At 37.1% G+C, this 19686-nt stretch overlaps 5 protein-coding genes across 5 annotated transcripts; 4 read left to right on the top strand and 1 right to left on the bottom strand.

The window, feature by feature from the left end:
• Positions 1-1343: 1343 nt before the first annotated feature.
• On the bottom strand, positions 1344-4710 carry LOC111488418 (30S ribosomal protein 2, chloroplastic-like). The gene is made up of 4 exons (XM_023136155.1): positions 4302-4710; positions 2723-2824; positions 2321-2623; positions 1344-1524 (listed from the first exon to the last, which is right to left on the bottom strand). The coding sequence occupies exons 1-4, from the start codon at positions 4629-4631 to the stop codon at positions 1486-1488; spliced, it is 774 nt and encodes a 257-aa protein (XP_022991923.1). The 5' UTR covers positions 4632-4710; the 3' UTR covers positions 1344-1485.
• A 950-nt stretch (positions 4711-5660) lies between these two features.
• On the top strand, positions 5661-8086 carry LOC111488377 (FT-interacting protein 1-like). Its single transcript, XM_023136087.1, has one exon. The coding sequence runs from the start codon at positions 5752-5754 to the stop codon at positions 8068-8070; it is 2319 nt and encodes a 772-aa protein (XP_022991855.1). The 5' UTR covers positions 5661-5751; the 3' UTR covers positions 8071-8086.
• Positions 8087-9383: 1297 nt separating this feature from the next.
• LOC111488421 (60S ribosomal protein L6-1-like) lies at positions 9384-11005 on the top strand. Its single transcript, XM_023136158.1, has 4 exons — positions 9384-9706; positions 9832-9938; positions 10413-10594; positions 10688-11005. The coding sequence occupies exons 1-4, from the start codon at positions 9456-9458 to the stop codon at positions 10841-10843; spliced, it is 696 nt and encodes a 231-aa protein (XP_022991926.1). The 5' UTR covers positions 9384-9455; the 3' UTR covers positions 10844-11005.
• Positions 11006-11875: 870 nt separating this feature from the next.
• Positions 11876-17094, top strand: LOC111488395 (chaperone protein dnaJ GFA2, mitochondrial-like). The gene is made up of 18 exons (XM_023136124.1): positions 11876-12160; positions 12254-12347; positions 12585-12659; positions 12873-12958; positions 13153-13236; positions 13324-13362; positions 13703-13801; positions 13897-13941; positions 14021-14108; positions 14192-14256; positions 14355-14429; positions 14546-14618; positions 14726-14817; positions 14924-14995; positions 15466-15522; positions 15608-15656; positions 16450-16516; positions 16693-17094. Exons 1-18 carry the CDS (start codon positions 12071-12073, stop codon positions 16787-16789), a joined length of 1347 nt encoding a protein of 448 aa, XP_022991892.1. The 5' UTR covers positions 11876-12070; the 3' UTR covers positions 16790-17094.
• Positions 17095-17510: 416 nt separating this feature from the next.
• Positions 17511-18253, top strand: LOC111488429 (histone H3.2). The gene has a single exon (XM_023136169.1). The coding sequence runs from the start codon at positions 17587-17589 to the stop codon at positions 17995-17997; it is 411 nt and encodes a 136-aa protein (XP_022991937.1). The 5' UTR covers positions 17511-17586; the 3' UTR covers positions 17998-18253.
• Positions 18254-19686: the final 1433 nt, after the last annotated feature.

Below are 19686 nucleotides of genomic sequence, written 5' to 3'. Positions count from 1 at the left end.
ATATTTTGCAATTTGTTCTATAAATAATTTTCTAAACACATTTTGAATTATTATTTTATTATTTTATTAATATATTTAGATTTTGACAAATTTTATTTATATGCGTGGGTTTATAAGAAATAATAGAACGTCAAATATGAATCAGTCTTTCCTCGAAGATTTATGATTTTGTAACAAAGAAGGTTGTAGCTTTTATGGTAGAATGCGTCGTAGAAAATCGTTTGAAATTTCTTTCTTCTCTTGGCCCCGAGTCAATTTTGATGGACGAAAATGACTTTTCTTTTTTTTTTTTTTTTTTTTTTTTTGTGACCCAGCATTATTTATTTATTATTTTTTTTCTATGGCTAAGGTTAGTTTGGATGAAACTTAAATGAATTATTAGAGATATTAAAAAATTTTCAGGAATTTGAGGAATATAGGATAAGGGATGACAGACTTATAAAGTAATAACAAACTATATTTTTATAATCTAATAATATTTTTATAATCTAATAATATTCACCAACAAAAAATAGTTCAAATTTTTCTAACAACCTTGTACAATCCAAAAAAAATACATGGAGTTCAGAACTAAATAGCCGCCGCCGCTCACTACATGCGAGAAGGATAGGGATTAACCGGAAAATAGGACACGACAATCGGAGCTCCGTTGCGCACCGGCGGCGCCGGTTTCTTCTCCGGTTTCAGATTCTTCGACGGAATCTCCTTGCCGGCGGAGGAGACTCGGGAGGGAGGGAAGCAGCAGCGGAACATTTGAGAGGAGAAGAAGGCCATTTCAAATGGTTCAGTAACGAACTTGGTGGCAGTTGGGATCGATCCTGTAAGTTCTTCGAGGTTTTGTGGAAATATTTATAGACGGAATTTTTGTTGGTCCAATTGCTTGCCGTACAAGGAACCACCCGTGGACCCCACACGATGTGGTCGTGACGGCTTTTTTTAACACGTCAATTTTATTTCCTCTCATTTTCATCTTCTCGTCCACTCATCCCATATAATCTTATTATTTATTTATTTAAAAAGAATGCTTTCAAAAGTTTTAATTTTTTAATTTTTTTTTTGTATTTTTAAATTCGACATTTTAATTTCTAAATTTGATTTTGGTAGTATTTTTTTTGGGTCCATTTTGTCTATTTTTCATTAATTACTAGTATAAAGCTATCGCTTACGTGATGTCATGGTCATGCTTGTCCAAGATGTGTTACCCATGACTGCATCTCAGCCCTCGTTTTCTAAAATATTCTTCTTAGACCAGAGTCAGAGACTTGGGTATACGTCATCAGGTCAAAAGCGACACGATTTCGAGTTAGCTGACTTACTCGATAGTGAAAGTAAGTGCCACATAATTACTTACAAACGTCCCGTAAGAGCTAAGCATACATTTCAAAAAACTAAAAACAACACGAAACCGAGTCTAAAGAATGATCAACTATTCGGTACTGAAACAAGAAGCAAAAGTGAAACTTCCATACATTTTGTTCTACAAAATTATGCCTTGTTTACGCGGATTGGTTGGCCTTCCAATAACTGCAGCAAAGAAAAACATATCAGACACAGAACCTTCTTCCAACTTTTTTGGATCAATATGCCATCATCTTTGAGAGTGTGGCTCATCCAACCGCGGAGTAATATCGATAACTAACCGAAGATGTATGTACGGCCCAAACACATCGCTAGCAGATATTGTCCTCTTTAGACTTTTCCTTTCAGGCTTCCCCTCAAGGCTCTAAAACACGTCTACTAAGGAAATGTTTCTACACCCTTATAAAGGGTGTTTCGTTCTCTTTTTCAACCAATGTGGGATTGTAGGATGTCACAATCCACCCCCTTTCACGGCCCAACGTCCTCGCTGGCACTCGTTCATTTCTCCAATCGATGTGAGACCCCAGCCAAATTCACCCTCCTTTAGGGGCCAGTGTCCTTACTGGCAAACCGCCTCGTGTCTAGATATTGTGACATCCTACAATCCCACATTGGTTGGGGAGGAGAATGAAACACCATTTATAAGGGGGTGGAAACCTTTCTCTAGCAGACGCGTTTTAAACCTTTAAGGGAAAGCCCGAAAGGAAAAGCCCAAAGAGGACAACATCTGCTAGCGGTGTGTCTAGGCCGTTACAATGTTTTCAACAAGTTTTTAGAAAATTTTCTCACATGTTAGTCATCAGAGATGTTATAGTAGCTGCATTTGCTTAAGGAAACAGATAATGTCTACCAAACCAATGTATATTATGTGATATGGACCAGAAAGTGAGATAGAGTGTGCATAAATTGGTATCGATACCACGGTATTCGACACGATAGAGAATCGAAGCGAGTTACTTACAGCGTTGTTAAAAGACGAAATGGCAGCTTCGACTTCCTCCTCTGAAGAGAAAGTAACAAAACCATAGCCACTCGATTTCGAGGTACCGGGAACCCGTGAAACCTTTGCGCTGAGAACTTTACCCTTTTCGGAGAAGAAGTTCTTGAGTGTTTCAGTAGAAACTGTACTTGAAATGTTTCCTACATATACTTTGTAGGGACTGTCAATGAACTGGGATTCGTCTGCCTGAAGAAGAGACATATCGACCGTATTAACCAAAGGCTTTTCGGTTATGTTGACTTTAATCGTTCGTCCTCCGACTTCCTGTTGTTAGATCAATATTGTCAGCACAAATGATCTAGCAGCAAGTGAACAGTGGTAAACAATTTTTGTTGCACTTTGTAGGTATTACTATTAACTTACTGTATCATTCAGTTTCTCAATTACTGCATTAGCGTCATCAACTGTTTTCATGGTAACAAAGGCAAATCTGCGGCTTCTTCCTGAGTATTTGTCATACATGACCTGGAAATGGAACAAATAAGAGTCTTGAAGCCAACACCAACAGTTACCAAGTAAAGATTTAAGAACAAAGGGATGCTAGAATTCTTTCAATTAATAGAAGGTAGGAATCACGGACCTCCACAATAGTATGATATTTTCCACGTTGAGCATAAGCTCTCATGGTTTGCTTTTGGTTTTCCAAAAGAACTCATACCAATAGAGATGTATTCCTTGCTTATAAATCCATGATCAACCCCTTTTATTAGCCGAAGTGAGACTCCTTCCCAACAATTCTCCCCTCGAACAAAGTACACTATAGAGCCTTCCCTGAGACCTATAGAGCCCTCGAACAGTCTCCCCCTTAATCGAGGCTCGACTCCTTTTCTGAAGCCCTTGAACAAACTACACCCTTTGTTCAACACTTAGAGTCACTTTTGACTACACCTTCGAGGCTCACAACTTCTTTGTTCGACATTTGGTTAAGGGCATGACTTTGATACTATGTTAGGAATCACGGACCTCCACAATAGTATGATATTTTCCACGTTGAGCATAAGCTCTCATGGTTTGCTTTTGGTTTTCCAAAAGAACTCATACCAATGGAGATGTATTCCTTGCTTATAAATCCATGATCAACTCCTTTTATTAGCCGAAGTGAGACTCCTTCCCAACAATTCTCCCCTCGAACAAAGTACACTATAGAGCCTTCCCTGAGACCTATAGAGCCCTCGAACAGTCTCCCCTTAATCGAGGCTCGACTCCTTTTCTGAAGCCCTTGAACAAACTACACCCTTTGTTCAACACTTCCCCTTAATCGAGGCTCGACTCCTTTTCTGAAGCCCTTGAACAAACTACACCCTTTGTTCAACACTTAGAGTCACTTTTGACTACACCTTCGAGGCTCACAACTTCTTTGTTCGACATTTGGTTAAGGGCATGACTTTGATACTATGTTAGGAATCACGGACCTCTACAATAATAAGATATTGTCCACTTTGATCCTAAGCTCTCGTGACTTTACTTTTGATTTCCCAAAAAACCTCATAAACTTATGATCAACCCCTTAATTAGTCAATGTGAGACTCCTTTCCCAACAATCCTCAACAAATTCCCAATACCCAGTTCCCGGTCCGCAACAACAATGGATAAACCTATGTGAAGGGCTCCACGGGCATGCTCTGACGATAATGGCATAAGATCTTCTACTTGGAATGAACAGTTTGAAAACCGTATATAAGTAATTAACATAAACTATCTAGTGTTATCCTGTCTATTATTGAAGTGAAACTAATCACATTCCAGCACAAAATCAGGCAACATTGAGCAGTTCTAATGAATTTAAGAACAAGTAAACTAAATCAATGCGAACGTTCCAGACAAACTAAGATATAAGCCTTCAAAATCCAGCAATCCGCGAAAATCAGGCACAACGCAGATTATCAAACAAAAATTCAGGATAACCAAAAGAAAAGAACAGTTCCAAGCAGAAATTACGCACCTCAGCCTTCTCCACAGCGCCATGTTCTTCGACAATCCGAGTGAGCTCCTCATTACCCACATTTCTAGGTATATTCCCAATGTACAATTTCCTTGCCGCCACCGAACTAGGATCCTGGACAGAAACCGCCGCTTCTGCGACAGCGAAGAGTCTGGTGCGGCGTTTTCCGGCGGAAGTTTGAAGACCGGGAGAGACACGGAGGAGGGTATAACGAGGATGAAATGAGATCGGTCGGAGAAATTGAGTGGATAAATTTTGCGGGATTTCCGTGGGTTTTATGGAGCTGTGGATGAGATTCGCCGGCGTTAATATGGATGAGATGGAAGCCATTTTTGGCGTGCAGAGCTTGTGGTGCGAGTGACAGAAGACGCTATGGAAGAACCCCGAGGCGAGGCCAGAGGTTTATCCAGTCGAGAAGAAGAGATTGATCTAAGCTCGTGCAGCACGCACGTGGCATTTCTTTTTTTTTTTAAGCATTATTATTTATAATTACACGTCATCAAAAAATTAATTGAAAAAAAAAATCATCTAATTCAATTATATAATAAATATGGGAATATATGGAGAGATAATTCAAAATTAAAAAAGGAAATTATAAAATATTAAAAACAAAGCAAAGAATAATTACAGATCTTTTCTATTATTTACCATTTTTCATCACTGTTCTTTAATTTAATCGTGAGAATCTTTTTTACTTTTAATTTTCACCATTTGTTTGATATTATTATAAATAAAAAACAAAGTAATATTAATTTATTTTATTTTATTTTATTAATACAAATACATTGTATTATTAAGACTTAGATTAAAACCGTGCATAATTGGTCGATTATGTAACTTATTTTGTAGTACTGTCAATAAATATAACATTAATGCCCTTTAAAATTATAAAATTAATGATAGGGTTGAAATAAATATATTTCAGTTTTTTAGTATTTAATAATTAACTTAAATTAATCAAAATACCCTAAAAAAAAAAATTAAAGTATCTTACTGTCACGAACGAAATTTTGTATATTGATATTTTATAGATTATCTCTAAATATTAAAAAATATTAACGAAGGTTCTAAAAATTTAAATATATTTTTTTAAAAAGATTGAAATATTTATTTATTAATTTAGCACATTAATAATTATTAGAAGTAGATGAAAATATTTAAATATTTTTTAAATTAAATAGGAAGTTATGAGATGATGAATAAAAGAAGAGAGAGAATTAGAGAAATGATTTGTTTCCCGAATTGTCCTCTCTGTCACTCCCCCTTCCTCTCTCTCTCTCCTCCATTCTCCGTCAGTTACCATTTTCATCTCTCTGCTATACATTTTACGGCCATTCCTCTGTTTCTTCAATTAAAATGCTCTGTTTTCCCTCCTTCCATGGAGCTTGAAGTTCTCCTCGTTTTGCAGGCCATTGGGATATTCAAGTAACTTTCTGAAGCTTTTTCATCAATGGGGAAGAAGAATCAACCAACCCCACATAAACCACACGAAGATTTCAAGCTTAAAGAAACCTCCCCCAACATCAATGGCGGAAAATCCTCGGTTCGTATCAGTACTACGTTCGATCTCGTCGAACAGATGCTGTTTCTTTATGTCAAAGTCGAAAGAGCAAGAGATTTAACGCCGCCCTGTGACCCTTTTGTCGAAATCAAGCTTGGAAACTACAGAGGATCCACGAAAACCTTAGAGAAATCAGCAAACCCAGAATGGGGTTCTGTTTTTGCCTTTGCTAAAGATCGAATTCAGACCACCGATGTCGAAATCTCTCTGTTTAACAAATCCGCCGCCGACGCCGAGGTCGGCAGCATTGTTTTGAGTATCTCCGACGTTCCTATGCGGGTACCGCCGGACAGTCAATTGGCGTCACAGTGGTATAAACTTGAGAAGCGGAACGGCGGTGACAGCCGAGTCAGGGGAGAGTTAATGCTCTCTGTTTGGATGGGGACTCAAGCCGACAGCCATTACTCAATTGCGTGGCACTCCGACGCGGCCGCCGCGACCGGTGACGGTGTCGTCAACACTCAATCAAAAGTTTATCAGTCGCCGAGGCTTTGGTACTTGAGATTGAACATAATCGAAGCTCAAGATTTAGTCATTAAAGACAAGAACAGAAAACCAGAGGTTTTGATCGAAGCAAAACTTGGGATAATTCAGATGATAAGCAGAGTATCAGAGAGTAAAAACTTGAATCCGACATGGAATCATGACATGTTGCTGGTAGCTGCAGAGCCATTTGAGAAGAATTTAGAGCTACGTGTTGTTGATAAGATTAATCCAAATGAAATTCATGTTCTTGGTGTTTGTCAAATTCCTCTCGACAAAATTGAGGTAAGAAACAACAGCTCGCCGGTGGAGAACAAATGGTACAATCTCAAGAGGCCCGACAGCGACAAGGCAGAGGTGGCTGAAACAGAGGAGGTAAAGTTTGCAAGCAAATTACACTTAAGGGTGTCTTTAGATGGAGGCTACCATGTTCTTCATGAGCCGATTCACTACGCGAGTGATCTCCGAGCAACGTCAAAGTCGTTATGGCCATTGCGCATCGGTGTCTTAGAGCTTGGTATCTTAAGTGCTTCAGGGTTGTTGCCGATGAAGCCAAAAGAGAATCGAACCGATGCGTTTTGTGTTGCAAAATACGGACCGAAATGGGTGAGGACTAGGACAGTTACTAATACCTCAGCTCCAAAATGGAATGAGCAGTACATTTTTGAGGTTTATGATCCATGTACTGTTCTAACCATTGGAGTGTTTGATAATGGCTATCTCCAAGGAGAGGATAAAGGGAAGGATAGTCGAATCGGGAAGGTTCGGATTCGATTATCGACGCTCGAAACCGATCGGATCTATACACATTCTTACCCTCTTGTGGCATTGCAGGCCAGTGGTGTGAAGAAGATGGGTGAAATTCAACTGGCAGTGAGGTTCTCTTGCTTGTCTTTGATCAACATGGTGCAGATTTATGCACAAGCTTTGCTACCTGAAATGCATTACACTCTCCCTTTATCCATTTACCAAATGGATCACTTGAGAGACCAATGCTTAAACATTCTTTCAGACCGACTAACCCGAGCCGAGCCGAAGCTAAGGAGGGAGGTCATCTACTACATGCTTGATGCAGATTCACACATATGGAGCATAAGGAAATCCAAAGCTAACTTCAACCGAATCGCAGCGCTTTTCGATTGGTTGATTTTGTTCTGCAAATGGTTCGGTTGCGTTCGAAGCTGGAGGAATCCTACCATGACAATAGCAGTTCATATAATGTTTACACTCGTTGTGTTCTTCCCTGAACTAATCTTTCCCACGGTGTTTTTCTACTGTTTCGTGCTTGGCATGTGGCGCTACCGTGTTAGGCCAAGGCATCCGCCGCACATGGACACCGAGCTCTCGTATGCTTATGCAGTGACAGCCGATGACTTAGAGGAGGAATTTGATACGTTCCCGAGCTCGGCGAATGGAGGAGTGCTGAAAAGACGATATGATAAGCTTCGGCATGTCGGGGGGAGAATGCAGGTGCTGATGGGGGACATAGCAACGCAAGGGGAGAGGGTGGAAGGGCTGCTAAGCTGGAGGGATCCAAGGGCCACTACGCTGTTTATGATGGTGTGCCTTGTTGGAGCTGTGGGGATGTATGTGGTTCCTTTCAAGCTTCTTGTGCTATCATTGGGGTTTTATGTTATGAGACACCCAAGATTTAGGATTGCTTTGCCTTGTTTTCCTCAGAATTTTCTTAGGAGAATGCCTGCTAGAACTGACTCTTTGCTTTGAGAATGCTCTTGGTTTACAACCATCTGCTGTCTTTTGCCATTTAACTTAATAAAAAGAGTACCTTTTTTTTTGTGTTGTTCGTAATGTTCTTCTTGTTTTGCTTTGTGTTTGTTTATAAACTTATCGAGAAATTTGAGGAGAAATTGGGTTGGGTTATTTAACCCTTTAGACCCCTTTTAGAAGTGCGTTTGAACGATGTCTCTTAGTGTCACTTCGTTTATTTAGAATGGTTCAAGAAATCTATAGTGAGATTCTACGTTGATTTTAGAGGTGAACGAAATATTTTTTATAAAGATGTGGAAACCTCTTTCTACCGTACACGTTTTAAAATCTTGAGTGAAAACTCTTAAAAGGGAAAACTTAAAAATGATGATATTTAATAGTAGTGAGTTTTAGTTGTTACAAATGATATCAGAGCCAAACATAAGGAAGTATGTCTGTGAGAACACTGGGATAAGAAAGGGTGGACTATGAGATCACGTGTTGTGATTGAAGAGGGGAACAAACATTTCTTACAATGGCGTGAAAACCTCTATTTAGCATACACATTTTAAAACCTGAGTGGAGACCCTTAAAGGAAAACATAAAAAGGAGAATATCTACTAGTAGTGGATTTGAGTGGTTATAAATGATATCAAAGCCAAATATAAGGTGGTATGTATGTGAGAACGCTGGCCCTACAAGGAGGGTGGATTGTGAGATCACACGTTGATTGAAGAGGGGAACAAACATTCATTACAATGGTGTGAAAACCCCTATTTAGCGGACAAATTTTAAAACTTTGAGGAGAAGTCCTTGAAAAAAAAAAAAGCTATAGAGGACAATATCTACTAGCGATAGACATAGACTGTTAGAAATGTTATCAAGGTCGACATGACATTGGGCTAGCGAGAACATTGAGTCTCGAAGAGAGATGGACTATGAGATTCCACGTTGATCGAATAGGGGAAGGAAACATTCGAATGTTAAAACCTTAGCACTTAAAAACCTTGAGGGAGCCCTCCAAGGAAAAACCTACTTGCCACGTGGCAAGACGCTATTACCCAAGCAATCTCTTTAACCTAACGGACAGAAAAATGTATGTTTTTTTTTCCTAAAATTCAAAAGTATATATGATTTTTCAAAATAAATAAATAAAAATACTTTCTTAAAATAAATAAATAAATAAAAGAATGCTGTCATTTGGACCCGAGCCCAAACTATCCGGACCTTTCAATTAGGGTTTTTCTGCAAAAAAAAAAAAAAAAAAAAAAAAAAAAAAAAAAAAAAAAAAAAAAAAAAAAAAAAAAAACCGTTATATATAATTATCATTATTTGTGAATTAGGGTTTCTCTGGCACTCGGCTTCTTTCTGGTTGCGAAGAAGAGCACCGCAGAGATACTGAAATGGCGCCCAAAACCCCTAGAGTTACTCGTAACCCGGATCTAATCCGAGGTGTCGGCAAGTACTCCAGGTCTAAGATGTATCACAAGCGAGGTCTTTGGGCCATCAAGGCCAAAAATGGCGGAGTGTTCCCTCGTCACGATGCGAAGCCGAAAGCTGATGCCCCAGCTGAGAAGTCGCCGAAGTTTTACCCTGCCGACGATGTGAAGAAGCCCCTTGTCAACAAGCGCAAGGCCAGGCTCACGAAACTGAGGTATGTATTGATTATTTTCCGGTAGAGAACTATATCGCCGTGCAGTGTGGTGGGATTCTGTTCTTTGATCCTAAATATATTGTTTAGGGAACGCCTTTTTAATTCTGGATTTATTCCTGTTTTAGAGCCAGCATTACTCCTGGTACTGTGTTGATAATCCTTGCTGGGAGGTTCAAAGGGAAGAGAGTTGTGTTTTTGAAACAGCTGCCATCTGGGTTGCTTCTGGTCACTGGTGAGTTCCCTAATTCTTTTCCCCGACTTGCCTAGACCATACAAAAATAGATTAGTGGTGGAATTCTGATGGTTCTTTGCCTTTACATTGTGTTATTTGATTTTGATTAGGAGATTATGTTGTAATTTGCTGCCATCTTTTGGTTTCATTTCTTTCATTCACCATGTAATTTTAGCGGACTTTCAGCCATGGTATGTGGTTATCTATCCAAGCAAAAATGTTTGACGAAGTATTAATTATTTCTTAGCTGCCAATTTGAATCATTTCCAAGTCTACGAGTGTATCTGCTTAGGAATTTCTTGCTGTTCTTTTTCTGATGATTTGGAAGTTGAATCTTTTGATGCTGAAGATTGGATTTAACGTTCCATTTTAACAGTTTATGTATAGAACACCGACTCAATTCATTTTTTGTGTTCTTATGAAAAATGGGTGTGCTTGTTCATCAGTTCTTCAACATATTCTTTATGACTATAGGCCCTTTCAAGATTAATGGTGTTCCTCTAAGACGGGTGAACCAATCGTATGCCATTGCAACCTCCACCAAAGTTGACATCTCTGGAGTTAACGCAGAAAAGTTCGATGACAAGTATTTCTCCAAGGAAGTCCAGAAGAAGAAGAAGAAGGGTGAAGGCGAGTTTTTCGAGGCCGAGAAAGAGGTAGGCAGACCCGAGTCATACTACACCACATGCCCTTATCATGGTAATTGTTTTAGCCGGCCTAAGTTTTTTGGTTCCATCTTCTTATTGTAGGAGAAAAGTGCTCTCCCAGCTGACAGGAAGGATGACCAGAAAGCTGTGGATACACCATTGATCAAGTCGATCGAGGGGGTACCGGAGTTGAAGGCTTACTTGGCTGCAAGGTTTTCCCTCAAGGCTGGAATGAAACCTCATGAGCTTGTCTTTTAGATAATGGGTCTGGTTTTTATTTTTTTAGATCATCACCTTGTTTTTTGTTCGTCTGAACATGGCTATGACTTATGATAGTTGCCTTGTCCCAAATTTTGATTCTAAATAGAGATTCCATGTTTCGTTAGCTCTGTTTTATTAATGAATACTGTGTTCAGTTTCTTCGTTGGGTCTGTTACACTCCGTTACAGAATTTCAGGCTTCAGCCAATCTCATTGATTTAGAGCCACCCGAACTCTGATGCAAAGCCATGCACGATGTGTTTACACTATGAGAAAATATTAAACATGTTTGATATGTGTGGATAGACCAAAAAGTATAAAATACGAAACTTTGTATTCTTGAACTGATGGTTTGTCTAATTGTCGTCTCATTTCAACTCAATTTTTTTTTTTATTCAATTATAAATTGTCTACAGCTTAGAAAAATGTTAAAATTTAAGCTTGGATGAAGTTGGGGTTAAGTTAAATTTGAGTCGTTTGTGGCTAACATTTCATTTTTAGTTTCTCTTTGAGATCTCACCATAGGAATGAAGCATGAAAATCTTTTCCTAATAGATATGTTTTATAATCGTGAGACTGACCATATGTAACATGACAGCTGTACTTGGACTGACTATGAGGCACGGATAATATCTACTAGGGTTGAACTTGGATGGTTACAGAAATATGTTAGCGGTGAATTTGGAGACTTTGATTGACATGAGGTTGACGACCATAGGTAAGAAGACTAACAACTACATGTAATGGGCTAAAGTGGGTAACATATGCTAGCGGTAAACTTTGGAATGTATAATATCTACTAGTGGTGAACTTAGGAACTTGGTCTATTACAAAAATCAAACGAATATGAATCAAAAGAATTCCTTAAGACTAATTCGATAAAAATTAAAAAAGAAAGACACACACAAGGAAAAATCCCAAAAAGAAAAGAAAAATAAAATAAAATACAGAAAAATAGGATTTGGGGTCATTGGGCACTCTGGAACACAAAAATTAGTAGAGGCCTAAAATTTTTAAAATATAGAAAAAAAGAAAAAAAGAAAATTGATCGATTCTCCGTCTCCTTTCAAATGTCCCTTCTTCAGCTCTGCTAGAACCTTCCGACTTTGCTTGCCCTAGGGTTTTTACAGGGTTTTTTCATATCGTCAATTGGGCAACCTCCGATTCCTCCTTTCAGGTCACTCTCCGACCTTTCACACAGAGCTGCACATAGCTATACCTCCAAATGGTTCGCTCCGATGGCCTCAGGTTCATTCGTTTGTTGGCTCGTCGTTCTTTCACACACCACCACCTCTCCCGCGAAACCTCGAGCTCCGTATGTCCATTTTATGTGATTTTTTTTTGTCTTGTAATCATGTTATTGGTCTCATGGATTCTATCGACTTATTTGAGGATTGGTTATTTGTAGGTAAACGACGCAGTTTCTCGAGGGAGTTGTCGACGATTTCATTCTGATGTTTGCTACACATCTGTTGGTTTTGGAAATTGTGCCTCGAGGAATGGTATGTATTTTTATCTTCTTTTACTCATGGTCTTTGTTCTTTTCTGTTGGGTCAAGTTTAAGGAAAAAGAGATTGCAATATATGGGTCTTACTTGAAAACTTGTAATCTCTAATTGTGAGATAGTTGTATGCATGTTCTCTCTGGAATTGGATTAAAATCATGCTTGAATTTTGGTCGATCAAGTTTTTTTTTTCTTTTTTTTAAATCTTCTTTTTTGTGTGTGTCTTGCGGTGCAGTTAATAAAAAGAACTGGTTTCAGTTGGGAGTTCTTGGTGCCAACCCTGGAGAAGCAAAATTAATTCATGGCACTGGTATGAAATTATACACCATCCAGAATGCATTTATTTGCTTCCTATCCTGTTCCCTTGAATTGCTTTCCCCTGTTGCATCCATAGCTGAGGGGTGTTTGCAGATATAATTGCTGCATCAACATATTACTCATATTATTTTTTTCATCAATTTTACCATGCATACGTTCCATAAATACTTTTAAGTATTTATCATTTTTGTATTTTTTGAACCAGCACAAATGTTTGCTAAAAATTATTATGATACACTTGGTGTGAACAAGAACGCAACTGCATCAGAGATAAAGAAAGCATACTATGGGGTAAGTTTCTGCAATAATTGTTTTTCTAGAGGAAGTTAGAAGCAGTGTTTAGCTTGATCGCATGACACTCTGCAAACAGTGTTTTTGATTATATAACTTTTTTTTTTAATTAGAGAATTGGATTTTTTTCGAGTGATGTTGTGTTAACCGAGCAGTTTAATTATAGTGAAGAATTGAACATTCTTTTTTGGCAGCTAGCAAAAAAGCTTCATCCTGATACAAACAAGGATGACCCCGATGCTGAAAAGAAGTTTCAAGAAGTTAGTAAGGCTTATGAGGTAATTCCCATACATCTATGGTTTTTCGCAGAAATGTGCATATAAATGCAGTTCAAGTTTTTAAAGTTTATATTATTCTGGTGTCAGGTTTTAAAAGATGAGGATAAACGCCAACAATATGATGCGGTATTGTTTCAAATTCCACGTAAATGTCTAGGCGATTTGATGCTCTAAAATTTATTAGTTTAGCCGTGCAATGGAAGCTGCATTCCCATTAAAACTTGTGGAGAATGGAGATAGAAGTCTTCATTTGTTCCACGCTTCTACTCATAAATAATTTGTCCATTCATATTCTGTTACAGAAAGCAAACCAATAGGTCTTTCTACACATTTGTGTAAAATTTCTTCCTGTTTATTAAGACTTTTAAACCACGTTGGAGTTGGCTACTTATATTATGATAACTTGTTTAAAAAAGAAGGCTTTCAAGATTTAATAACCTATTTTATTTCCGTTTCAATGTCATAGGTTGGGCATGAAGCATTTATCCAACAAGATCATCACGGTGGCTTCCCTGGTGGTGGTGAAGGCTTTGACCCGTTTAGTGGAGTATTTCGGGGATTTGATGTAAGCCAATCTTTTATCGAGCTTCTTTTGTCAGGATTTTTTTATTTTTCTTGGAAGCTTACATATACTTTTTCATGTTTGCATGTGGTGGTCAGTTCTCTAACATATTTCGCCAGAACTTTGGTGGAGAAGATATCAAGGTGCTAACCCATCTGGTTATATGCATTGGGCTTCATTCTTAGGCAGCACACATGTTATTGTTGGTTTGTGTTTTGGCAGGTTGCTTTGGAGATATCCTTTATGGAAGCTATCCAAGGATGCTCAAAAACTGTAGCATTTAATGCAGCCGTGCCATGTGATACTTGTGGTAGGGCAGATCTATTCAATTCTTGCGTAGTTGTCTGCCTCTAAGTTTTTTTTTTTAATAAGATATATGACTTGAGTTTGCAGGTGGAAGTGGTGTTCCACCTGGAACAAGACCCGAGACATGTAGACGCTGTAAGGGATCAGGCATGGTTAGTTTTGTCTGTTATACTACTTCCACATGTCATTTTCCCTATGAATGTGATTTTGTGAGATCTAAGCCGTTTCATTTGCCATGCTCAAACACTAGACATACATGCAAACTGGTCCATTTAGAATGCAAGCTACATGTTCGCAATGTGGTGGAAGTGGGAAAATTGTAACGGTATGTCCCCACCTTTTGTTTAGCCTTTATATATATATATATATTAAAAAGTTAATCTATCCATCATGAAAATATGTTTTCTCCTCAAAAAAAAATAAAAATAAAAATTCTTTCAGAACTTCTGCAAGTCTTGTAATGGAGAACGTGTTGTGAGAAGATTGAAAAATGTTAAGGTGGACATAATGCCAGGTAAGTCTTTCTGGTTTCCTTACAACGTTTAATTTTTTATATGTTACCTGGAAAGGGAAAAGTAAATCTCGCACTTGTTGAATTGGTGGTCTCGATGGCTCGTACAGGGGTAGATGATAATGAAACTATGAAGGTGTTTAGGAGTGGAGGTGCAGATCCTGATGGAAATCAACCTGGTGATCTGTATATTACTATTAAGGTGACTTTGATTTTTCATTCATTTGTTCCCTCTTTCAATTTTTATATTGTTTGGTCAATTTCCTTGGCTGATGTGATGACCCATCTGTTTATTGCAAAAAAAAAAGGTTCGTGAAGACCCAGTTTTCAAAAGAGAAGGCTCTGACATTCATGTGGATGCTGTTCTAAGCATCACCCAGGTAGTAATTTCTATTTAATTAATTTAGGAGGTTATTCTGCCTGTGGTTATCTTTTTATCTCAACAATCTATAGGAACTTGGTAGCTGCCGTACTGATCGCCTTGATTTTTCTTCCATCTATGGCCTAAACTACTTTGTAATTGTCTTAAACAAGATTGTGGAATCAATAGAAAAAATACTGATTTTATAAACTATTAAAAGAGAGGGTTAACAGAATTTAGAAACTATTTTTAATTTCTTTTGATGAAAACTTGGGTTTTCATTTAAAATAATCTTGAAACCATAGGCCGAAAGTCCAAGGATGGTATTTCTGCATAAAATATCATATGATACATTCGAGGATAAAGCTTGTAGATCTCATTCCATATTATTGTGACATTTTTAATTATATACGGTTCAAGACTTATGCTATCTTGGCAGTATCAAAATTTAAATTCACTTGTACTTGATTTTTTTTTTTCTCGGTGCAGGCTATATTGGGAGGCACTGTCCATGTTCCGACTCTAACGGGGGATGTAGTCCTCAAGGTTTGGCCATATGTTAATATTGATAACCATGCGTAATCATTATTGATTTTATGCCAGATTGACTATATTGACTTCTAATTATTAGGTCCGTCCTGGCACTCAACCTGGACAAAAGGTTGTCCTGAAGAAGAAAGGTAATATAACCAATTTGTGCTCACCAATATCATTTCTTTAGGCTTCTCGGTGTCATTGGAATGTTACTTGTTCTGTTCTGTTCTGTTCTGTTTTGTTTTTGTATCTCAAACTAAATAATGAGAAGCAGAGAAGATCATATTAAAGATAAAACGAAAGGAACACCCTAAAGTCCTCATCTAAAGCCGAAGGAGAGGAGAGAATAAGAAAGATTTCCAATCTAGGTTGGTAAGAAGGGAGAGGAGGGAGTGTTACAAAAAGGAGTTCGAAGGGCACTCCAAATTGAGATTGTGCTGGACATGATATAAAACAAAAACAAAACATCAATGGAAGGAAGGTGAGATCCCGCGTCGGTTGGAGAGGGGAATGAAACATTCTTTATTAGGGTGTGGAAACCTCTCTATAGCAAACCTGTTTTAAAAATTTTGAGGGGAAGCCCGAAAAGGAAAGTTCAAAGAGGACAATATCTACTAGCAGTAGGCTTAGGCTGTTACAGAGAACTTATTGGGAGAACATTCTAGAGTCTCTTTTGATGAGAGCTCTGTAGGCGGATCCATGGTATCTTAAATCTCTTTGAGCCACCATACGTGGATCAATTCAGTTTATCCATCTTCCAAATATGTGGGAGGGCCCCATAAAGAATCAAAATCATTGAAGTCTTCTTGGAAAAGGAAATTATAGAGAAAGTATGTTGACTCCTTTGACGAGGGTTAAGCTGTGAAGAGGAGCATTTTTATTCTGATTGTGGCATAATTATTTTTTCGTAATTCCTGTGCTCTTGATGTTGTCTTGCAGGAATAAAAACGAGGAACTCTTACACGTTTGGCGATCAATACGTGCACTTCAACGTCAGCATACCAACGTGAGCTTACCCGACCCTTCATCTTTGTCAAATTGCCTTAATCTAGCATACAATCTGGATTTTTGATTGAACACATTGCAACATAGCAACATAAGCGTTCATAGGGCCGCACTTGTTTGATTTCTTCTTAGGCAGATGATATTTTGACTTGAATGACAATGTGTTTTCATCCTCAGGAGCCTTACGCCAAGGCAGCGTGAATTAATCGAGGAATTCTCGAAGGAAGAGCATGGAGAAGACGAGAAACGCAGCGCTGCTGGAGCATCTGGGTAGAGAAACATACAACATTCTAATAAGAACTATTCTTTAAACCCTCCAAACATTCCCATTGTGTTGTAGCAAATTCCTCAGTTTTAGAAAGGAAGAAAATTGGTATGGTTCTACAGTCCAAATATAGGAGACCCACCCGCCCAATATGAAAGTTTTGTAGAAGTATTCTTGGTTGGTATTCCGGCGAGAGTCGAACGCCATAGTCAGTCAGTAGAAATAACGTAGTTTCGTTGTATAGACTTGTGTTATTTGTTCGCCTTATTTATCATAATGGGCATGAAATCAACGTTTACACGATCTTTTCTTTTGCTTGATTCGAACTTATGATTCATTCGTAATCACTTCTAGCGCTTGAAAGTATTTAAAAATTTGAATTTAGAATGAATTTGGAATGAGTTGCATTTAAAATTATGGAAATTTTCACTAAATCTCATCAAATCCTTATTAAAATGTTATCCTAAAAAAGAAGGAACTTCAACTTAAACGCGGTCGTTTGATTAACATTTCCCGCCATATTCGTAAAAACGGCCGGGGATATTACACGTGGCGGAATACTATTGCATATTCAGCACTGCTGCGGATTTCAATCCTTAAATAGACCAATCAATCAAATCTGACCGTTCAAAACTTTTACTATCCAACGGCTATACTTCGCGCTCAAAAACTGAAAATTTAAAACCTTCCCGCCTTTCCTTTAACAGGACCCTTATATATCCACCCCCGAGTCCCGAATCTTGAGAACAAGAAACTCAAATTTCAATACCAAAATTTTCAAATTCTGTGAAAACCAATTTCCCCGAATGGCTCGCACCAAGCAAACCGCCAGGAAATCCACCGGAGGCAAGGCCCCAAGGAAGCAACTAGCCACCAAAGCCGCCCGGAAGTCCGCTCCAGCCACCGGTGGAGTGAAGAAGCCCCACCGTTTCCGCCCTGGAACCGTCGCGCTTCGTGAGATTCGTAAGTACCAAAAGAGCACAGAGCTTTTGATCCGCAAACTTCCATTTCAACGATTGGTTCGTGAGATCGCACAAGATTTCAAGACCGATCTGAGATTCCAAAGCAGCGCGGTGTCGGCTCTGCAGGAGGCGGCAGAGGCCTATTTGGTCGGTCTGTTCGAAGACACGAATCTGTGTGCGATTCATGCGAAGAGAGTCACAATCATGCCAAAGGACATTCAATTGGCCAGGAGGATTAGAGGCGAGAGGGCTTGAAGTTGTCGATTAACTTACTCTGGTGATTCTTTTCTGATGTTCTTGAGGTTGATTTTGTGGCTAGGGTTCATAGAATGTATATGGAAATCTTGAATCTGTTTTGTGACTGAATTACCATTATCTCTTCAAATCTGATTCTGATAACGTTTATTATGATTAATCCGTCTCTTTGATGCTCATAACAAATCGTGCCTTTCACATTCATACCAATTTATTACTTAATTTGCTACTATGATTGGTATAATAATTGTTTGAATATATCATTGTTTATAGTTTTATTATTTTATTACTACCTTATTTTCCTTATGTTTTCATTATTTAAGCTTATTTAGTTTGTAATAATAATAAATTCATGAGGTATGGCTCAACTTCGTGCGTGTATGTCGCGTTAATATATGAATATTACAATAAATAGATATAAAATAATGGATTAAATAAGGCAAGAGATCTGACCATTTATTTGTTTTTTAAATTTTAAAAATTTATGATTTAAATTGATTTTAAAGTATTTATTTATCTGCATAAATCGTAAAAATTATATTGGTTTTTTAAATTTTCTTTTTCGTAGCTCTTAAGCATAAATCCATCCCTTTTCTGACATAAATCAATATTCAACATTTTAGATAAATTTATAGTTTTTTATTACTTAAATTAGATTCTAATTTACCTAATTTAAAAAATCTGTTGTTCCCATTCCTCATTTTAATTATTTTTCTCATTTTTTTTTTATTAAATTGGACGATAAATTTGTATGAATTTTATAACAATAGTTTAAACTAAAATTTTTATCTGTTTTTTTAATGAAAATTAATATATTGTGTTTTCAAAATACTTTTAAATCTTCGAAAATATTTCAAAAATACCATAAAAAATTTAAAATTTTTTATTAATACATTTTTAGCTTTTTTGAAAATTACTCGGGCTAGGTTTAAAAAATATCTATAAAATTTAAAATTTAAAATTTATTATTATTATTATTATTATCTACTTTTCCATAAATAAAAACTAATCCTAAGAGTATCTTTTTTTAGTTTAAAGGTATTTTATTATTATTATTAGTTTATAATTATTTGTAGGATAAAATCAAATTATAAATGGAACTCTTATAAATCATAATCATGAAATATTATTAAATAAAGAAAAAAAGAAAGAAAATTAGTTAAGATAAATGATGCAAATCTTAAAATAAAATGAATTAAAATAGCCGTTGGTTGCCGGGTCAAATCCTGGTGCTTTTATTTTTCTTTTGGAAGTTCCTTACCTAACGTGGCTGTGTATGCTAAGCGGCGCACGTCATGGAAATTATATAAATAACACATTCAAGTTGTCATAAATAATATATTAAAATAATAAATATTTCATTTCAACTTTTAATATTCGTTTATTTCATTTTTATTGTAAAATGAATTTGATTTGTTTTATACTACATTTTTTGAAATATAAATATGTATTATTGCAACATTTTATTAAAGTCTATATTGGTCCCTTAATAATTCCTAAAAGCAATGATAAACAACCAAATAAAATATTTATTTTTCCCAGATTACTAAATATTAATTAATTAATTATCATCCACTTCATCTTTAACTTTTTTATCATTTTAACTTTATTAAAATTATTAAAATAAGATAACCCTATTTCTAAATATTATCATTTTTACTGCCCCTATCTATGTAAATCATCCATCAA

The sequence above is a fragment of the Cucurbita maxima genome, unplaced genomic scaffold, assembly GCF_002738345.1.
Source record: "Cucurbita maxima cultivar Rimu unplaced genomic scaffold, Cmax_1.0 Cma_Scf00013, whole genome shotgun sequence".
NCBI lineage: Eukaryota > Viridiplantae > Streptophyta > Magnoliopsida > Cucurbitales > Cucurbitaceae > Cucurbita > Cucurbita maxima.
This window is presented reverse-complemented; position numbering and strand designations above follow the sequence as displayed.